Source organism: Protopterus annectens, chromosome 7.part1, assembly GCF_019279795.1.
Source record: "Protopterus annectens isolate FY-2018-M chromosome 7.part1, PAN1.0, whole genome shotgun sequence".
Lineage (NCBI taxonomy): Eukaryota > Metazoa > Chordata > Ceratodontiformes > Protopteridae > Protopterus > Protopterus annectens.
In genome coordinates, this window is record NC_056740.1 from 326,425,774 (window position 1) to 326,445,218 (window position 19,445).

Genomic DNA, 19,445 nt, shown 5'->3' on the forward strand with positions numbered 1-19,445 from the left:
ATTATCCTTTCCCTATATGGACGCCCCTCACAGGTGTTAGTGGTGAGGATTGAGACTCCTTGATTGCTGGGCCAGTGCACGAGTGTCACAGGTGCAGCTTGTTCCTGGATCTTTGTTGATTGTTCCTTCTTTTTTTCTGTGACTAGAAACTGCTATTATGAATGGCTTTGAGACTGGCATGCCTCTGATTCGAAGAAATTGTTTATGATAGCCCCCTAGTGGTTATTTTGATATGCTAAATGGTTGTTTTATATGATAAGCTCATTGGTTCAGCTTGTTCCTGGTTTTTAAACCACTGGTTAATGGGTGAGGATCTGAAGAAGGTTTTTTACCGAAAGTGCTTATCCACCCTGAACCTTGATTTTTATTTGTTTGTATTAACGAATTTGGCTTTTAACATGACATGTTTGTCTCATGACAGCCTCAGTGGTACGTATCATCTTTTTTCCTGCATACCACAGTAATGTGGTACATCAACAAACTGGGGAGGTACTTCTTTCTGCCCTCTGTGTTGGATGGCAGTGCAGGTGTGGGAAATGGTGCAGATAATGCATCTGAACCTGTTGGCCTAATACCTGCCAAGAGATTCAGAACAGCCTGACATATTCGATTACCAGATTTGTGGTGGATCCTTAAGTGGATGCTGAAGAGGAAATTTTTCCTCCAATTCACACACAAGTGCGGTGAGCCAGAAATAGACCTATTTGTTTCAGAAGAAAACTGGCAAATCAGAAGATTTTGCTCAAGGTTTCCAACCGAAAGAGCTTTGAGAGCAGATGCTATTCATCTTCCCCTGGACAGGTCTGGGGTACTTAAGATGATCATTGAATTAAGGCCGAGAGCGATTCTAATAACCCTCCTTTGCCCCAGACAGCAGTAGTTCTCCGTGCTGTGCAGCATAGGCAAGGGGAAATCGTGAGTGTAGCTATTTTAAGTAGACCTTCTGGTTCAGAACAGAGGATCCATTATGCCTCCTCTCTTGGGCACACTGAAGCTGATAAGGTTGGATGATATGATGCTTATACCCTCTGGACAGCTTTTTTCCAAGGATGTCTTTCAAATCCTCAGAGGCAAGGAGACAAAGTACCAGCAAATTGTACTATCCAAATGGTTAAGATTCTATCACTGGTGCATGGTCAAGGAGCAGAAATCACTACAAAGTTGTACAGTTCTGTAGGCAACATTGAATTGAGTAAGTAGCATGGTTAGAGCAGCCACGGCAGTGTTCCACTTAGTAACTTATACTATGCTCTGTGTGTATACACACACGCAGAGCCTCGCAGTACTAACCTGCTATCACTAACAGTCCTGTTTGTGTAATAAACAATAATGGGTGTACACCAGACAAAGATAGTGTACATTTCCTATCACTTTGCTCTGAAACAGAGTGATAGATGCTGTTCTAATCTTGTGAAAAGACTCACAAGTGGTGCACATTGCAAATTTCACCCCCATTAGATGGCCATATTTGCATACTCTGATGTTCAGTAGACTGCTGTAGCACTAGCTGCCTTTAGCTGCATAGTGCTATAGCTCTACAGCTGGCTGTATAGAGGACACCTATAATCCTAACATATTGGAAGCAGATCAGTGCAACATGCTATGTATTTCTAAGTACAAATGCTGACATAAATCCTTTTGCATACAGGTGTGATTCACTCACCCGATGTTGGTAAAACAATTACGAAATATAGTACTGCTTTGCTTCACTTCATTTCATTTACTAAATATACATCTGTCTCTGGTAAAGCTGAAAAGTTAAGTGTACAAAACTGGTGTGATCAGTGCATCTGTATGGCACAGAAACTTGAGCAGTAAAAGCAAAGCAGTTGAGGGAGCTTGAGGTAATGGAAATGAAGTGTCAGAGACGAAGTTCCTGAGATGGGTAGTGGGATGTACACAATGGGACATTCAAAGAAATTAGGACATCAGAGAAGAGCAGAAGCCAAAGTACCCCAGCTGCAGAGATGGTCGGGGAGAACACATTACAGTAATTCAGGGACATGTGAAAGCAGAAGGCGATTTGGAGAAGATTATTTGGCTGAGAGAGGAAGAAGGCAAGAGGAAATGAGGATACCCAGCCCAAAAGAGGGATAGATTGTGTAAGAGAAGACCTGCAACAGTCGGGCATGATGGTCGAAGAGGGTAGGCAGGTGGCACTGAGAAGTTCCAGAAGTTGATGGGACACCCCAACACCAAGAAGAAAAAGGGTGGTTGAGGACGATGCATGCCTAATGCAGACATTCAGTGGTGCAGTGCATTGAGAAAATTTGGAGGTTGAATGATTCATCCAGAAACCTACTGAGCTATTTCCTTAGAAAGGTTACTGCTCTCATTTCTTTGTTATGAAATATGTAAACCAAAACTGAAAAACAGTATGTGCTAAAATGAGAAATGATTTTTTTTTTTTTTTTTTTTAAGTTTTCTGTGATAGAAACAAGACATAGTGTGATAAAACAGTTGTAGTTGGCAAAGCGTACTGAATGTTTAAGCAAAGAGACCAGATCTCCCAAAAAAGAATGAAAACTTGCTATGATGCCTGCACCAGTGTTTAAAAATTATTAAATGCACAAGCTTTAATAGCTTTTTGATGCTTTGTAATGTACGTTAACCATATTAGTTGGTCTGTACAGTGAAATGGAACAAGGACAGCCTGCTCTAAAACTTTGTTAAACTAACCTCAGAATGTCTTCTCTGTATTACTAAAGGGTACAGTAGGATCAATGCTGTACCCCAGTTAACAAATTCAAAATAAAATAAATACTAAGGTAGAATGTGTAGTAAAACTGTAGTTGAACGCATCCTTATTTGTATCATTACAGTATGCATGCCAAAGTATGTAATCTTCCCTTTGGGTGGGTCAGTACTTGCCTCTGTAGCAGTCCAAGATCTGATGTGCTGCAGGTGTCAAAAGTTGTATTTCTTCTTCTAGGTAAGTGTATGTGCATTTACTCAACTCTGCATTAAGGCAGAAAAAAAATGTAAGCCACTGTCTTTTATCCCACCCTTTCTGGCCATAGTGTACTTGTACTTTGCCCATTCATACATGAACAGGTCTATTACGCTAACTTTAGACTCTCGGGGTATCACTCCCAAGTGGCCTGTGCTGAGCTCTGGTAATTTGCAGGAGGAAAAGTAAATTCCTGTGGGAAACCTAGTGTTTTACTAAAAATTAGGATGCCCCATATTGACATGTTTGCCAGGGATTGTCAGTCCCAGGAGCAAAGCATGTCTACTTTACTGAGTAGTTTTGTGGCACTTTTTGGCAAAAAAACTTTTGCCAAATCATGTCAAGGTTCAGTCATATAGAGTTGTGGATGCTTCTGCTGATTATTTTAACAGTTCTTCTATTCATGGTATGTGTACTACTGCTTCTTGGGTAACCCCACATACATTTTCCAAGCATTGTTGTCTGGGCCTATGGAGAATATGAAGTTGTAGTGGAGAGCTCCCTCTACAGGCAGAAAGGTGACCATAGTGAATAAATATCCTGCTGAGTAAGAATTCCTCAAAACTCTGCTATTATAATATGGGTATCCTAACTAATGTGTGTTTTTTTTGTTTGTCTCTCCATTTACAGTTTAAAGCTTGAGAATGACCATTTAACATGCAACAGAAACAATTTCAGAGTATTTCAAAAAATGAATCATTAACCTGTTTTATTTTCTTTCTTCAATTTGCACAGGTTGGTGTGACAGTAGCACAGGCAACAATGGAGCCCCATTTGTTAGAAGCTTGTGTTCGAGAAGTGTTGAATGAAACTGCACCAAGAGTTATGGCTGTCCTAGAACCCTTAAAGGTTACAATCACAAACTTCCCATCTGAAAAGGTAAAATCTGCTACTTTAGTTTCACTTCCTTTTTTATTCTTGGCAATATTTAATGTCCCTTTTCTTTGCATATTTTGGTAGGCCTGGCATTTAAAGGCTGTTAGTGAGTAATGTCCATAACTCCTAACTGTCCAGAGTGTTGCAGAATGCCCAGATTTTTGCCTTATATTTTTGGTTTGTTCCTCATAAAATTTGTAGTGTTCTGCCAAATCATTAAGGCTTGAGGTCTACCAAATAGTGATATACATTTGCATTTCTGAACCCATATTCTTCAGTAAATGCATCTAATGCAAAAAAACTTTGTTCTAGAAAATTTTCTAAGTTTATAAGAGCAGTATTTTAAATCTGTCCCTGATTTTGGGCCTTTGATCCCCCCAATTATTTTTAGCTTTGTCCATATTTCTTGCACTTGAAATTTGAAAGGTACAGTAATGTCAGAATCCATCTCTTATTTACTGGTTACTATATACAGCTACTGCATGCTTTAGTACAGTATTTAGCACCAATATGACATTAAGCGCACTTCCCATTGTTTTTGGTTGGGTGTTTCATTTTGCACTAATTGGAATTTGGTAATTTTTCTGTACTATTATGTGTTCAGATCAGTCTGTGTGCCTGCAGCAGTGCTCTCAAAAAATGTAACATTCTGTCTCCATAAGTCTGTTTGTCCTTGTTCTTATAGTTTGTATCTTGATGTTTGCTGTTATGTATAAAAGTTCTGCTTTCATATCTATAAACATCATTCCAATGAAGAGAATGATAACACTGAAAGGTCCTGCCTGTGGGCAACGTCTCTGGCTGCATTTCCTGGTAAGTGAAATGACTGCAAGATGACATTTCATGCAGCTTTTTTCTGCCTTGCACAATGGTTCTCTATCTGCAGTTGTGCAACTGTGGAATTTATGTATAGGGTGTTTGCATGGTGAAGTCCACCACAGGGGGAAATCAGAGAGGCGTTCCCTTTTCAGAAAATTGTTTAGATGTGTTTTGCACAGCAAGTTTGGCATTTTTTCTCTAGATCATTTTGGATCAATAAGATTGCATTAGTGAATTTTCATTTGTCTTGTAACAAATCTCACTGGCAGCTGCCTCATGTATCAGAAGTCCAGCCCAGCTACATTAGTGTCAATGGGGGAAGACGTTATTGACCTACATCTAGCTCAGGAATTCACAGCTGAAGGCTGATCTGCTTTTTAAACCTAGTAATTTTAAGCTGCTCACCCCTACTGTAAACTGAGCTCAATAAGCTCCTCCGTTTCTAGACTGCTTTTTGATGTCTTAAATTGTTTGCCTTTCCTTGTGCTTATATTGAAAAAGTGCATTTTGCCTCTCATTGTTTGTTCTACTGATTTACATTCTCTGAATTAATTATCTGGCTAACTGTTGGATAAAGTAGTATATTTTACACTCTAACAGCACTTGTTTTTATATCAAGAGGTCAGTGGATTTTCTGTCTAGTGCACTGGGAGGTTGCCCGGACTTTTTAGGTTGGGCAAACATCTGAGATTTCTGTGTGTAGTTTTATTGCCTGGAGGACTTGTTAATCAGCTTACCTTGTTTTTATTCTTTTATAAGTTATGCGGTGGTGGTGCTGCGGGTAGCATTGTCGCCTCACAGCAAGACGTTGGGCCGTTCAATTCTCAGAGCGTCTTCTGTGTGGAGACATGCGTGAATGGGCGTACCTTCGTTGAAGGTTGTGCGTCAGGGCTGGCAAACTCTGCACGTAAAAAATCTACTGCCAATCATTAGCAGACCGGAGTTCCGCTGTGGCGACCCCTAACCGTGAAATGCCGAAAGACACAAACAAGTTATGTACAGTTGAGTAGCTCTTGGCTTAGTTGTACAAAGTGAAGTACTTTTATTGAATAATCACACTTTTATAAGCTGTTTGAAATACACTGCTGTATCCATATCTTTAAGTTTGTTTGTGGTAGCATTTCATTCTGGACACTCCTTTGCTGTGCTTTTACATTAGGAGGACTGGGATTATTCATCTGGTGGCAGTAGATGTTTATCTGGTCTGTCTGAACTGGAAAGCAGACAGAAGGGCTCCAAGTATTTTTTGTACTTGTATACTATGGCTGTACTTTACCAGTTTCAAAAAAATTGTACTGTCTGCTGCTGCTTTTTCTCTTTGCTCATATTTAAGCCCTGGGTTTGTGCAGGCTTTGTTATAGATACTCAAATCTGCTCGTCATTTGCCAACTTTGGTACTGATTGCTGAGAACCTGCTTTCACCTGGAGCAATCCACTACTGAAAAGACAAAAACAAGTTTTTTTTGCACTTATCTTGTATACTGTGACTGTTCTTCAGCACTTTCTTAAGCTATTTGCTATTATTTTTTGCACTTTATTGCAAAAGGAAACAAAAAAAAAACACTGCACTGTCTACTGCTTTAAGTAGTTAATTGCACTGCATTACATTGTACCTGTTAGTTGTAGGTAGTTTGTATGGTCTTGTTACACTTGGGCTCCAAACCAGCTCTTCTGCATTGAGAAGGTGTTTTCCTGCACCCTTGTAGCAGAAGTGTGCTGATCTAACCTGAGTTGTGGATTGCTGGTGAAAGGCTTATTGTGTGCTTTCCTGATTAGTAGTTAGCTTAAAACTTGTTTCTCTTTGCTCATATTTAAGCCTTGCATTTGTGAGGTGCTGCTCATCATGCAGCGGCGGTTAGCAGTGCCCTGTTTAGATGCAAAAGCCTAGAAGGTCAATTTTTCCCAGAATGACTGTCACTGAAACTCTTCCAAGCATTTTTGCTGTCCTAGGAGCAACTCAGTTGTGCACTGAGCAATGTTTACTTATTGTTCAACCTTAGTATACACAAAGTAGAAGTCCCTCTTGCTGTCTTGGCACTACCAGCACAGTCCTGTCAAGTTAACCCATTCCCTTCCCTAATAAAACATACAGTAACAGCCTGCTATCATGGCAGTTTACCATCATCTCTCTGGTCAACCTGATAGACATGGGCATCCTGAGGCAATGTAGAAATAGTCTCATGTATACTGACAGTCACTTAATCCTAAAACAAGCAAATACTTTGTGTGAGATGTAGTTACACCATGAAATTTGGAAACAAGACTCTCATTTAAGGACAAATCAGATGCCCAACAGGTTGTCAGCGCACACACACTTCCCACACTAAATAAGGACATGATACATAAACCCACATATGCAGAGGTACTCACTAGTAACTCACCAAAAGATCAGAGACCTCCCAAACAGAAACCACTTACACACAATGCAGAAAACTACTGCAACACACACACACACACACATATCAACCAGTTTCTCAACAAGTAAGGCCAGAATGATACCACAGTATAAGGACAAAATGATTGACTTCAACAATTGGCTAAGCTTCTGGTGTCATTCAAAGGGGATTCAGTATTTGTCTGCCTGGGAAGACATGATTGACAAATCACGATGCTTTGCCAGAGATGGTCTGCACCTGTCACCCCTGGGATTCAGGTTAGTGGCTAAATCTCTTGCCACCCCTATAGTGCCTTTTTAGGCAAGGTTCAAAGGATAAAACCACCACCATAACAGATACAAGCATGCAAAATCTGAAGGTAATGCTACTCAATGCTAGAAGTCTAAACCTCAAAATGCACTCTCTAGCGGCACTCCTAAAAATGGAGAGCATCGATATCTGTGCAGTAACTGAGACCTGGTTCCAAGGCTCCAGAGAGCACCCCTGCAATACCAGGCTACAATTCTTACCACACTTTTCGGCCACAAAAACCAAGACAGAAACACTAAAGGTGGAGGAGTGTCCATATTCACCAAGGATATTCACACCACCAGGCTAGTTGCCCAACACAGTGCATCTGAAATTCTCCAGGTGCAACTAACACTAGGTTAAGACTGCAATCCAAATTGTAGCTTGCTACAGATCCCTCACCATGCCCCAAGATTTTCACTACACCTTTCTAAACATACTGGAAAATATTAAGATAGAACCAAACACCCTAATACTGGGTGATTTCAACTACCCTGCCATTAATTGGGAAAACTACTCGGGTACCAACTCCTTTTACCAATGGTTCTTGGAATTCATAAATTCCAACGCCCTGAATCAGCTAATCCATTGTTCCACCAGGGGCTCCAATATCCTAGACCTGGTCATTACCAACATGGGAGATAGATACTCCACACCAGTGGTCACCCCCTCATTGGTCAGGTCTGACCATAAGCAAATCACCTTTGACATCCACATCCCACCCTCATGCCCCAGTAAGGAAAGCTCCTTAAAAAACTTCTCCAAAGCCAACTTCATGCTACTGAAGTCAGAAGTGACGAACTTCACAACACCCACGCAGACGGGATCTGGAAGTTCGACTGCAGAATCCTACACTAAGGCACTGTACGAGCACATCCACTCGTGCATGAATCGTGCCATCCCAAATAGAACCAAGATGCTCTTCTCCAAAAAAAGGAAGCCAATCTGGTAGTCCCCTGCTATAAACAAACTATACAACAGAAGGAAGAAACTGTTGCAGAAAAGAGGAAAATGCCAGGATGCAAAAAACTCCCTCACCAGCCTCAGTAAGAAGCTGAGATCCCTCATAAAATCCTCAAAAGCTAGTTACGAAAATAAAATTGCCAAAGATTCCAAAGACAACCACAAGGCATTCTATAGTTATGTCAAGAATCTAAATGGCGATGCTCAGATCTGCTCTGAGCTACAACAGAATGGCATTAAATATACTGATTCCACCAAGGATATTGCCAATATCCTGGCAGATCGATTTAGTGCCAACTTCACTCCCCTCTCACTCCCTAAAGAGCCCATTTCAATACCAAAAGATTGCCGAATTCCGATAATCACAGCCACACAGGTAGAAACCGCACTCTCCAAAGCTTAAGAATACAGCATCCATGGGACCAGATGACATCCCAGGCTGTGTACTACATGAACTACAAAATGAACTGGCACCTCACCTAAGTGTCATGTTTAATCATAGCCTCACCTCAGGCTTCGTGCCCACTGAGTGGTGCACAGCTACAGTTATCCCGGTCCACAAGGGATGATCCGCCTTGGATCCCGGGAACTACCGTCCCATCGGTCTGACAAGCCTGATCTGCAAGGGCATGGAACGCATTGTCATGAAGCTTATAAACAGACATTGGCAACCTTCAAACACTGGACCCCACCAAGTTTGGGTTTGTGAAGGGCTGATCTTGTCTCCTGAATCTGATTGACTTCTTCGAATCAATCTCCAGAGCTGTGGACGAGGGTAAGGTGGTCCACACAGCCTATCTGGACCTTGCCAAGGCCTTCGACACCATCCCCCACTCTGGAATCATAGATAAACTTACTAAGCTGGGCATAAATCCCTACGTCACTCGATGGGTTGCCAACTGGCTTACTGACAGAACCCAGACTGTAAAAGTAGCCGACTCCAAATCCATCTCCATCTCCAGACAAGTGACAAGTGGAGTACCTCAGGGTTCAGTCCTGGGACCACTCTTGTTTGGCATCTACTTCTCTGAAGTACAGGCCAACACTAAGGGACTCTGGCTAACAAAGTTTGCAGATGACTGCAAACTGGGAGCCATTATTGAATCCCCAAATGATGTGGATATTCTACAAAGGGGCCTTACAGAAACAGTTGCCTGGTGCCAGAGCCATGGGCTCAAGCTTAATGCCAAGAAATGTATAGTTATCTCCTTTGGAAAAAAACATGTACCCATGAATTACCACATAGGTGGCAGGACACTAAACATCGAAAGTGTGATGAGAGGCTTAGGGACACAGGTAGACAGTGGTCTCACTTTCGATAACCACATCGCCACAACAGTCAGGAAATCCTTCTATGTGGCAGACCTCATCACTAAGGGCTTTTCATCCAGAAAAAAGGAGGTCATTGTCCCACTGTACTCATCCCTCATTAGACCCATTATAGAGTATAATGCCCCATTTGGTATGTACCTCACAAGACATCTGCAACAGCTGGAAAGGCCACAGAAATACCTCACTAAAAGAATCACAGGCCTAAAGCAGATGCCATATGCTGACCATCTAAAAAAAAAACTCCAGCTATACTCTGGCATATCGTCTACTCAGAGGCGATCTCTGCTTAACATACAAGGCCATGTCAAACCCTGAGTTGTTGGACATGCTCCACTTAAAGAAATCCCAATCCCTCAGAGCCACATGCTCCAGGGATCTAAACCTTGTCATCACAATGAACAAAACATGCTGGAGGGACAGGTTCCTGACCCAGAGACTCCCCATATTCTGGAATAGACTGCCCATACATGTCAAGCAGAGCGCCTCATTGGCCCTCTTCAAAAGGAACCTTGATGATTTGGATGGGAGATAGGAAATTCACCCCGGGGATCATGTCAGTCACCCTGCTAGACAGGGGTCCAGAGAAGTAAATATTGTGGGAAGAAATATCCAGGGAATTGTTATGGCTAGGCTTGCATAGGCCCTAAGGCCAATAGCCTAGTACCAACCTATGAACCTATAAGGTGTAACACTACAAAACCTAATGTGTTGGTCTACGAAACCTAATGTGTTGGTTATAGAGGATCCATTGTGAGAAACACAGATGTTCCCTCTCACCAGGCTGGATAAGAAGCGGGTTACGGTTAGCTGCCTCTCGGGTGCCAGGATCCGTCAAGTCACTCAAGCACTCAAGTCACTCAACAAGTACCGGCATAACTCCATCATAGTCCATGTGGGGGTGAATGACTTGAGACATACCTCACTGGACTATATGAAGAGAGACATGACTGAGCTCTCAGATTGTGTCACAGGCAGGTATAAGCCTAGCATTGAGCAGCATTTTACCTTCTCCAAGGATGATGCCACGATGCAAACAAAAAGTGATGATTGATTTTAACCATTGGCTTAGCTTCTGATGTGTCAGTCCAAGGGATCCAGTGTCTGTCAGCCTTTGAAGACATGGTTGACAGGCCACACTGCTTTGCCAGAGATCTCATCTAGGCTTTTGGACACTGGGAAAGGCATCAGCCACCCCTGTTCTGCCTTTTTTAGGCGATGTCTAAATAACTAACATAATAAAATTCTCTCTAGATAAACTCAAGGTACTGGTGCTTAATGCTAGGAGTCTAAACAAGAAACCACACTCCCTGAAAGAGCTCCTCACTTTGGAAGATGCTGATATCTGTGCAGTCACAGAGACATGGTTCAAAGGTGCAGAAAGCACCCCAGCCGTACCGGGCTACAATGCCTTCCATATGTTCGGACCACAAACCGAGCATGAAGGAACCAAAGGAAGAGGTGTATCTATCTTCATTAAGGATAAGTACACTTTGAGACTGGTCAAACAGTATGACTCTCTTGAGCTACTCCATGTCCATTTAACTATAGGCAGAGTCCCTTATCACATTATAGCTAGCTACAAGTCCCCCACCATGAAACAGGAGAAGCATACCACATACATGGACTTACTGGAGTCACTTGCCATGCAGCCCAGCACCTTACTCATGGGTGATTTTAATTATCCTGCCATCGACTGGGAAACTTACATGAACACAAACATGCTGGCTCAGAGGTTCTGGGACTTTATTAATGCAGATGCTGTGAAACAGCTAGTCAGCACACCCAGAAGAGGCTCAGATATCCTGGACATAGTACTCATTGACATGGGAGAGCATTGCACCCCCTCCCCATGTGATGTCCTGTCTGGTAAGATCAGACTGTAAATCAGTCTCATTTGATGTAATTATAAGACCAGACACCCCATCAAGCTTAAAAGCGCTTAAGAATGTTTCACAGACAAATTACCTTCTACTAAGTGATGGTATAAGAAGTATCAAAGCCCCCTCGAAAGCAGATAACATGGACTCCTATGCAGAGGTGAACACCAATGCCTTGTATAACCACTTAAGCAGTTGTATAGAATCAGCTGTACCTGACTGGATTAAAACCTGGTTTTGCCAAAAAAAATAAGCCACCGTGGTAGACCCCTGGTATAAACAGGCTGTACAACAAGAGAAAGAAACTAATGTCCAAGAACAAGAGTGAACTGGCTCACCAGACTAAGAAATCCCTCTCTAGCTTAAACAAACGAATTAGAGATCTTGTTAAGTCCTCCAAAGCTAATTATGAAGCAAAAATAGCCTCCCTAGCTAAGGACAATCACAGTTCATTCTTTAACCAAATCCAAAATCTAAACGGGGAATACCCACCTATGCACTGAACTGGTTGTGGATGGCACCACCCATATTCACCCAGATGTAATAGCCAACCTCCTAGCTGACAGATTTGGAACAAACTTCACGCCTCCATTCCCCAAAATGTTCCTGCCATCGTTCCTCAGCCTGTTATCTCAAGAGAGCAGATCTCAGCATACTCCAAGGCCAGAAACACAGCATAAATGGGATCAGGCAACATCCCAGGTTGCCTTTTAAATAACTTAAAACATGACCTAGCAGACCCACTTGCATCCCTGTTTAACCACAGCCTGCGAACTGGCTATGTTCCAGGGGAATGGAGGACAGCAGCAGTAATCCCTCTACAGAAAGGGGGACCATCAACTGACCCTGGAAATTATAGGGATCATAAGCTTAACTAGCCTCCTCTGTAAGGCCATGGAAAGAATCATTATGGACGTTATTAACAAGGACCTAGGTAATCTCCAAACTCTGGACCCAGCCCAGTTTGGGTTCGTTAAAGGTAGATCATGCCTGTTTAACATGGTTGACAACTTTGAGAAAATTACCAAGGCCCTAGACGAGGGAAAGTGATTGCATACTGCCTATGTTGACCTACCCAAGGCATTTGACACAATCCCCCACTCCGGTATTATAGAGAAACTCTCCCAATTGGAAATTCACCCCTACATTTACCAGATGGGTAGCCAACTAGCTCACCAATAGGACACACACTGTCAAAGTGGGGGACTTCACTTCTGGTAAAAGATCATTCACCAGTGGCGTACCACAGGGTTCTGTGCTGGGCCCCTTACTGTTTGGAGGTTATTTTTCAGAAGTTCAGGCAAACTTGGACAGCCTGTGGCTGACCATTGCAAACTGGGAGCAATCATTGAGCCTCCCAGCAATGTTAATGTACTGCAGACAGAGTTAGTGCAGACAAATGATTGCTGCTAAAGTCACAGATTAAAGCTAAATGAAAAAATACTTTATTCTCTTTGGGAAAGCTGGCATCCTTGCTAATTATATTATAGATAGCACCTCTTAAATGTAGACCCATCCAGTGATATGGGTACTCTGGTTGATAGCAATCTGAACTTTGATCACAGAGTATTGCATATCCAGAGTAGTAAGGAAATCCTTCTGTGTGGCACATCTTCTAGGTAAAGGCATTGCATCTAGATCTAAGTATGTTATAATTCCTTTATGCTCAGCCCTCATCAGACCAGTAATTGAGTACAGTGCTCCCTTTTGCATGTACCTCATCAGACACCTGCAACAACTGGAGAGACTCCAAAGGTTGTTCACCAAGAAATTACAGAGTGCACAAAACAAGTCCTATGCAGAAAGACTGAAAGCCCTGTCGCTGTATTCCGTCTTGTACAAGTTGCTAATGGGTGACCTGTGCCTGGCTTACAGGGCAGTCTCTGACTTAGGCCTAATGGAAATGCTATGCTCCAGGGATCTTAACCTAGCCTCTGACATGAACAGGTCATGCTGGAGAGAGAGAGATACATTTCCCAAAGACTCCCACTTCTCTGAAACAGGCTTCCAGTTCACGTGGAACAGAGCCCCTTCCTGACCATCTTCAAATGCAACCTAGATAAATGGATGGGTGACCGCAGATTCACTCCTGGGATGGCATCCATGTCCCTCCTGGGTAGAGGAAGTCTGTATTAGCTACCATAGACCCTTACCTCTGCAAACTTCACTCACCTAACCACCGGCAATTGAGGCAACTCAGGATAAATATGGCTAGGCTTGTAAGGTCTCTAGTGCTGTTAGCCTAGTAACCTTCTGTAAACCTTTAAGAAGGGTCCTGTTTGCCACCTCAGGCATAAGTTGGAGCATCACTACAAAAACACTCTTGTTAGACAGCAGGTATAGAAAATGTGCAGTAGAAGTGCAATAGAAATGGCAATCAACATCAGACATGAATTTCAAGAAAGTGCAAGCTTTTGGCAAGATTTCAAAAAGTCAGAATTTGAACACTGTAAAATGTTTTGTTTTTTTGCAATAGGGCTTTGTCCATGAACCCCAAGCATGGGAGTACTGCCAGCCATAATCCTGCAAGCTTGAGTTGAACCAGTCCTATGTGTCTGATTAGGAAGATAACATTTGGTGAGGTGTGCTTTTGGCATCCAGTCCTAGGGGCATTTTGTTTCCAGACGTTCTTGCATCACCTTGTCTTCATATGATCAGCTGGTGCCCCTGTATGCGACAAGTTTGATCCCAGAGTCAATGAGATCCCAGAGTCAATGAGAGGTTGTCCTGCCAGGGACAGTAGGTATTTATGAACCACAAAGCTTTTCATCTTTAGTTCAGCTGCCAGGTGTTTGTGTAGCAGAATCAGGCAAGGTCCCCTGCATTTAGGTGAACACTTGGGATCTAGATGCTGAAAATATATTTGAGAGCTGGTGTGAGTTTGTGTCAGAGGTATAAAATAAATCATTAGTAAGTTTACTCTAAAGCCCATGCCTTTCCTGGCACAGACCTCTTTTTGTCCCACATTGCTTGTGGCTAGTTTTGGGATCTGATTCCATTTGAACTTCTAGTGCCAGTCTGTCACACTCCAACACAGTGTGAGATCGTACCTGCTTTTGTGTAAGGGCTGTGGTACCCCACCTCCTAAGGATCCTGAGGATTCAGCAAATATTGTGACCTCTGTCTTTAAGATGAACAAGGTCAGAGTCCACCACTGTCTACATCCACTCTGGGTAACACCTTCTTTGGAGATGCCCTAATGGTTATGATAAACATCCTGGAGTGATACTGAACCCCTGTACCTTCTCCCCAAAGCTCAGTGGAGTTTATGAAGTTTGATGAGCCTTGATTATACTCTGTGGGACCAGCAGTTTGGGTTGTCATCAGGGCAGCCAGAAACCAACCAGATTCTGCCATTTTCAACTCCTAAAATGCTGATACACCCTTTACATGTTGACAGCTGAAGGCACTTTACCAGCTTCTGAATAGTGACTTGGCAGATAGCACAAAAACCTCATCAGGTTGCAAGGCAAAGACGGAGAAAAATAAAGATGTAATCATCCACCCCCATTAGGGATGCCAGCAACAACCTTCTCACCTGCCCACAGGACATCGGAGGCAGATGGAAGGAGTACTGAATTTACAAAACTCCACAGGAGCTGTAGTGACCCAAACAGTCTACAGTGAAAGAGAAAGAAGAACCCACCATGGGAGAAGTAAGGACAGTGTGCCACCCAGCAACAGCCTCTAAGGCAAGACAATGTACCTAACACTTTAGTCATAGGTGACTCAATAGTCCGGCACACTGATGTCCCTCTCACCAGGTTGAACAAGGAGAAAATTACAGTCAGCTGCCTGTCGGGTGCCAGGATCTGCCACATAACGCATGCACTCAAGTCACTCCACAACAAGTACAAATATGACTCTGTCATTGTCCATGTTGGAGTGAATGACTTAAGATGTACCTCCCTGGACTACATGAAAAGAGACATGGAAGAGCTCTCGGATCATGTGGCCCAGGCAGGTATAACCCTAGCCCTGAATAGCATTCTGCCTTTGCCCAGAATGATACCACAATATAATGACAAAATGATTGACTTCAACAATTGGCTAAGCTTCTGGTGTCATTCAAAGGGGATCCAGTATCTGTCTGCCTGGGACGACATGATTGAAAGACCACGATGCTTTGCCAGAGATCGTCTGCACCTGTCGACCCTGGGATTCAGGTTACTGGCTAAGGCTCTTGCCACCCCTATAGTGCCTTTTTTAGGCAAAGTTCAAAGGACAAAACCACCACTGTAACCGGTACAAGCATGCACAATCTGAAGGTAATGCTACTCAGTGCTAGAAGTCTAAACCTCAAAATGCACTCTCTCGAGGCACTCCTAAAAATGAAGAACATCGATATCTGTGCAGTAACTGAGACCTGGTTCAAGGCTCCAGAGAACACCCCTGCAATACCAGGCTACAACTTTTACCACACTTTTCGGCCACCAAACCAGGACCGAAACACTAAAGGTGGAGGAGTGTCAATATTCACCAAGGATATTCACACCACCAGGCTAGTTGCCCAACACAGTGCATCTGAAATTCTCCAGGTGCCACTAACACTAGGTAAGACTGCAATCCAAATTGTAGCTTGCTACAGATCCCCCACCATACCCCAAGATTCTCACTACACCTTTCTAAACATACTGGAAAATATTAAGATAGAACCAAACACCCTAATACTGGGTGATTTTAACTACCCTGCCATTAACTGGGAAAACTACTCATATACCAGCACCTTTGCCCAACGGTTCTTGGAATTCATAAATTCCAATGCCCTGGATCAACTAATCCATAGTCCCACCAGGGGCTCCAATATCCTAGATCTGGTCATTACCAACATGGGAAATCGATGCTCCACACCTATGGTCACCCCCTCGTTAGTCAGGTCTGACCATAAGCTAATCACCCTTAACATCCACACCCCACCCCCACCCCCCAGTAAAGAAACCTCCATAAAAACCTTCTCCAAAGCCAACTTCATGCTACTCAAGTCAGAAGTGACAAACTTCATGACACCCATCCAGGCGGGAACTGAAAGTTCAACTGCTGAATCCTACACTAAGGCACTGTACGAGCACATCCACTCATGCATGAATCGTGCCATCCCAAATAGAACCAAGATGCTCTCATCCAAAAAAGGAAGCCAATCTGGTGGTCCCCTGCCATATACAAACTTTACAACAAAAGGAAGAAACTGTTGCAGAAAAGAGGAAAATCCCAGGATGCAAAAAACTCCCTTACCAGCCTCAGTAAGAAACTGAGATCCCTCATAAAATCCTCCAAAGCTAGTTACGAAAGTAAAATAGCCAAAGATTCCAAAGACAACCACAAGGCATTCTATAACTGTCAAGAATCTAAATGGCAATGCTCAGATCTGCTCTGAGCTAAAACAGAATGGCATTAAATATACTGATCCCAAGGATATTGGCAATATCCTGGAAGATCGATTCAGTGCCAACTTCAACCCCCCTCTCACCCCCTAAATGGCCCATCTCAATACCGGAAGACTGCCAAATTCCAGTAATAACGGCCACACAGGTAAAAAACGCACTCTCCAAAGCTAAGGATACAGCATCCATGGGACCAGATGACATCCTGGGCTGTGTACTACATGAACTACAATATGAACTGGCACCTCACCTAAGTGTCATGTTTAATCATAGCCTCACCTCAGGTTTCGTGCCCACTGAGTGGCGCAGAGCTACAGTTATCCCATTCCACAAGGGGGGATCCACCTTGGATCCCGGAAACTACCGTCCCATCAGTCTGACGAGCCTTATCTGCAAGGCCATGGAGCGTATTATCATGGAACTTATAAACAAAGACATTGGCAACCTTCAAACACTGGACCCCACCCAGTTTGGGTTCGTGAAGGGACGATCTTGTCTCCTGAACCTGATTGACTTCTTCGAATCCGTCTCCAGAGCCATGGACATGGGTAAGGTGGTCCACACAGCCTATCTAGACCTTGCCAAGGCCTTTGACACCATCCCCCACTCTGGAATCATAGATAAACTTACTAAGCTGGGCATTAATCCCTACATCTCCCAATGGGTTGCTAACTGGCTTACTGATAGAACCCACACTGTAAAAGTAGCCGACTCCAAATCCAGCTGCAGACAAGTGACAAGTGGAGTACCTCAGGGTTCAGTCCTGGGACCGCTCTTGTTTGGCATCTACTTCTCTGAAGTACAGGTCAACACTAAGGGACTTTGGCTAACAAAGTTCGCAGATGACTGCAAACTGGGAGCCATTATTGAATCCCCAAATGATGTGGATACCCTACAGAAGGGCCTTACAGAAACAAATGCTTGGTGCCAGAGCCATGGGCTCAAGCTCAATGCCAAGAAACATATAGTTATCCCCTTTGGTGAAAAAACATGTATCCGTGAATTACCATATAAGTGGCAGTACACTCAACACCGAAAGTGTGATAAGAGACTTAGGGACACAGGTGGACAGTGGTCTCACCTTCGATAACCACATCGCCACAACAGTCAGGAAATCCTTCTATGTGGCACACCTCATCGCTAAGGGCTTTTCATCCAGAAAAAAGGAGGTCATTGTCCCACTGTACTCATCCCTCATTAGACCCATTATAGAATACAATGCCCCATTTGGTATGTACCACTCAAGACATCTGCAACAACTGGAAAGGCCGCAGAAATACCTCACTAAAAGAATCACAGGCTTAACGCAGATGCCCTACGCTGACCGCCTTAAAAAACTCCAGCTATACTCTGTCGCATATCGTCTACTCAGAGATGATCTCTGCTTAACATACAAGGCCATGTCAAACCCAGAGCTGTTGGACATGCTACACATAAAGAAATCCCAGTCCCGCAGAGCCACACGCTCCAGGGATCTAAACCTTGTCATCATAATAAACAAAACATGCTGGAGGGATAGGTTCCTGACCCAGAGACTCCACAGACTCTGGAATAGATTGCCTGTACATGTCAAGCAGAGTGCCTCTTTGGCCCTCTTCAAAAGGAACCTTGACGATTGGATGGGAGAAAGGAAATTCACCCCAGGGAGCACGTCAGTCGCCCTGCTAGACAGGGGTCCAGGGAAGTAAATAGTGTGGGAAGAAATAGCCAGGGAATTGTTATGGCTAGGCTTGTATAGGCCCTAGGGCTGATAGCCTAGTACCAACCTATGAAGCACTAAGGAAAATTAAGCCAGGGAAAGCATCAGACCTAGATGTGGTCATGGCAGGTATGCTCAAGCTGTTGGGTGAGCTGTGAGAAAAATAGTGTCAAAGTATTATTAGCAGTATATAGAGAAAGGTGTATCACAGCTGCCTGGAGAATAAGCCTTGCAGTGCTGGTGTACAAGACCAAAGGGGACATTTACAACTGTGGGCAGTATAGAGGTATCAGACTGCTACATAGTGTATGGAGGAGCCATGAGGCAGTGATTGATCAGTGAGTAAGAGGAGTAGAAAGTAAAATGGGAGATGAGCAGTTTTTCAGAATAGGATGCAGCACAATTTACCCATTGTTTGTAATGAGAGAAGTACATGAAACATTAGTAGAATTAGTACAGGCCATGTACAAGGACTCAATGACAGATGTGTGAACAGTGTTCAGACTCTGAGGAATTCCTGGTGGTAGTGAGTGTGCATCAAGGTTTAGCTCAGAGCCTACAATTTTGTTCATACTGATGATGGCCTGCATTGGTAAACAGGTCAGAGTGGACATTTCTTCAAAGTTGCTGTATACAGATAATGATGCATTACATGCTGGCTCTAAACAAGAATTTCAGCAAATGATAGGGAAATGGAATGCAAAATTTGAAGGCACATGGGATAAGACTGAGTATAGACAAGACAATTGTTATGGCAGCAAATGGAGTCAGAAGATGAAATTGATGTAGAGGGGAAATAGTGGAACAAGTAAACAGTTTCAAGTACCTGGGAGATGCGGGTGTGGAGAAAGGAAGTCTGAATGA

The 19,445-nt window shown here is 43.3% G+C and overlaps 1 protein-coding gene across 1 annotated transcript in view; it reads left to right on the top strand.

Annotated features, from left to right (window-relative positions):
- The window catches only part of QARS1 (glutaminyl-tRNA synthetase 1), a 1,547,311-nt gene that overhangs the window by 1,280,689 nt on the left and 247,177 nt on the right, over window positions 1-19,445 (top strand). Inside the window, exon 18 of the mRNA XM_044078737.1 lies at window positions 3,686-3,829. Coding sequence (XP_043934672.1) covers window positions 3,686-3,829 — 144 coding nt within the window. The remainder of the gene's footprint in view (window positions 1-3,685; window positions 3,830-19,445) is intronic.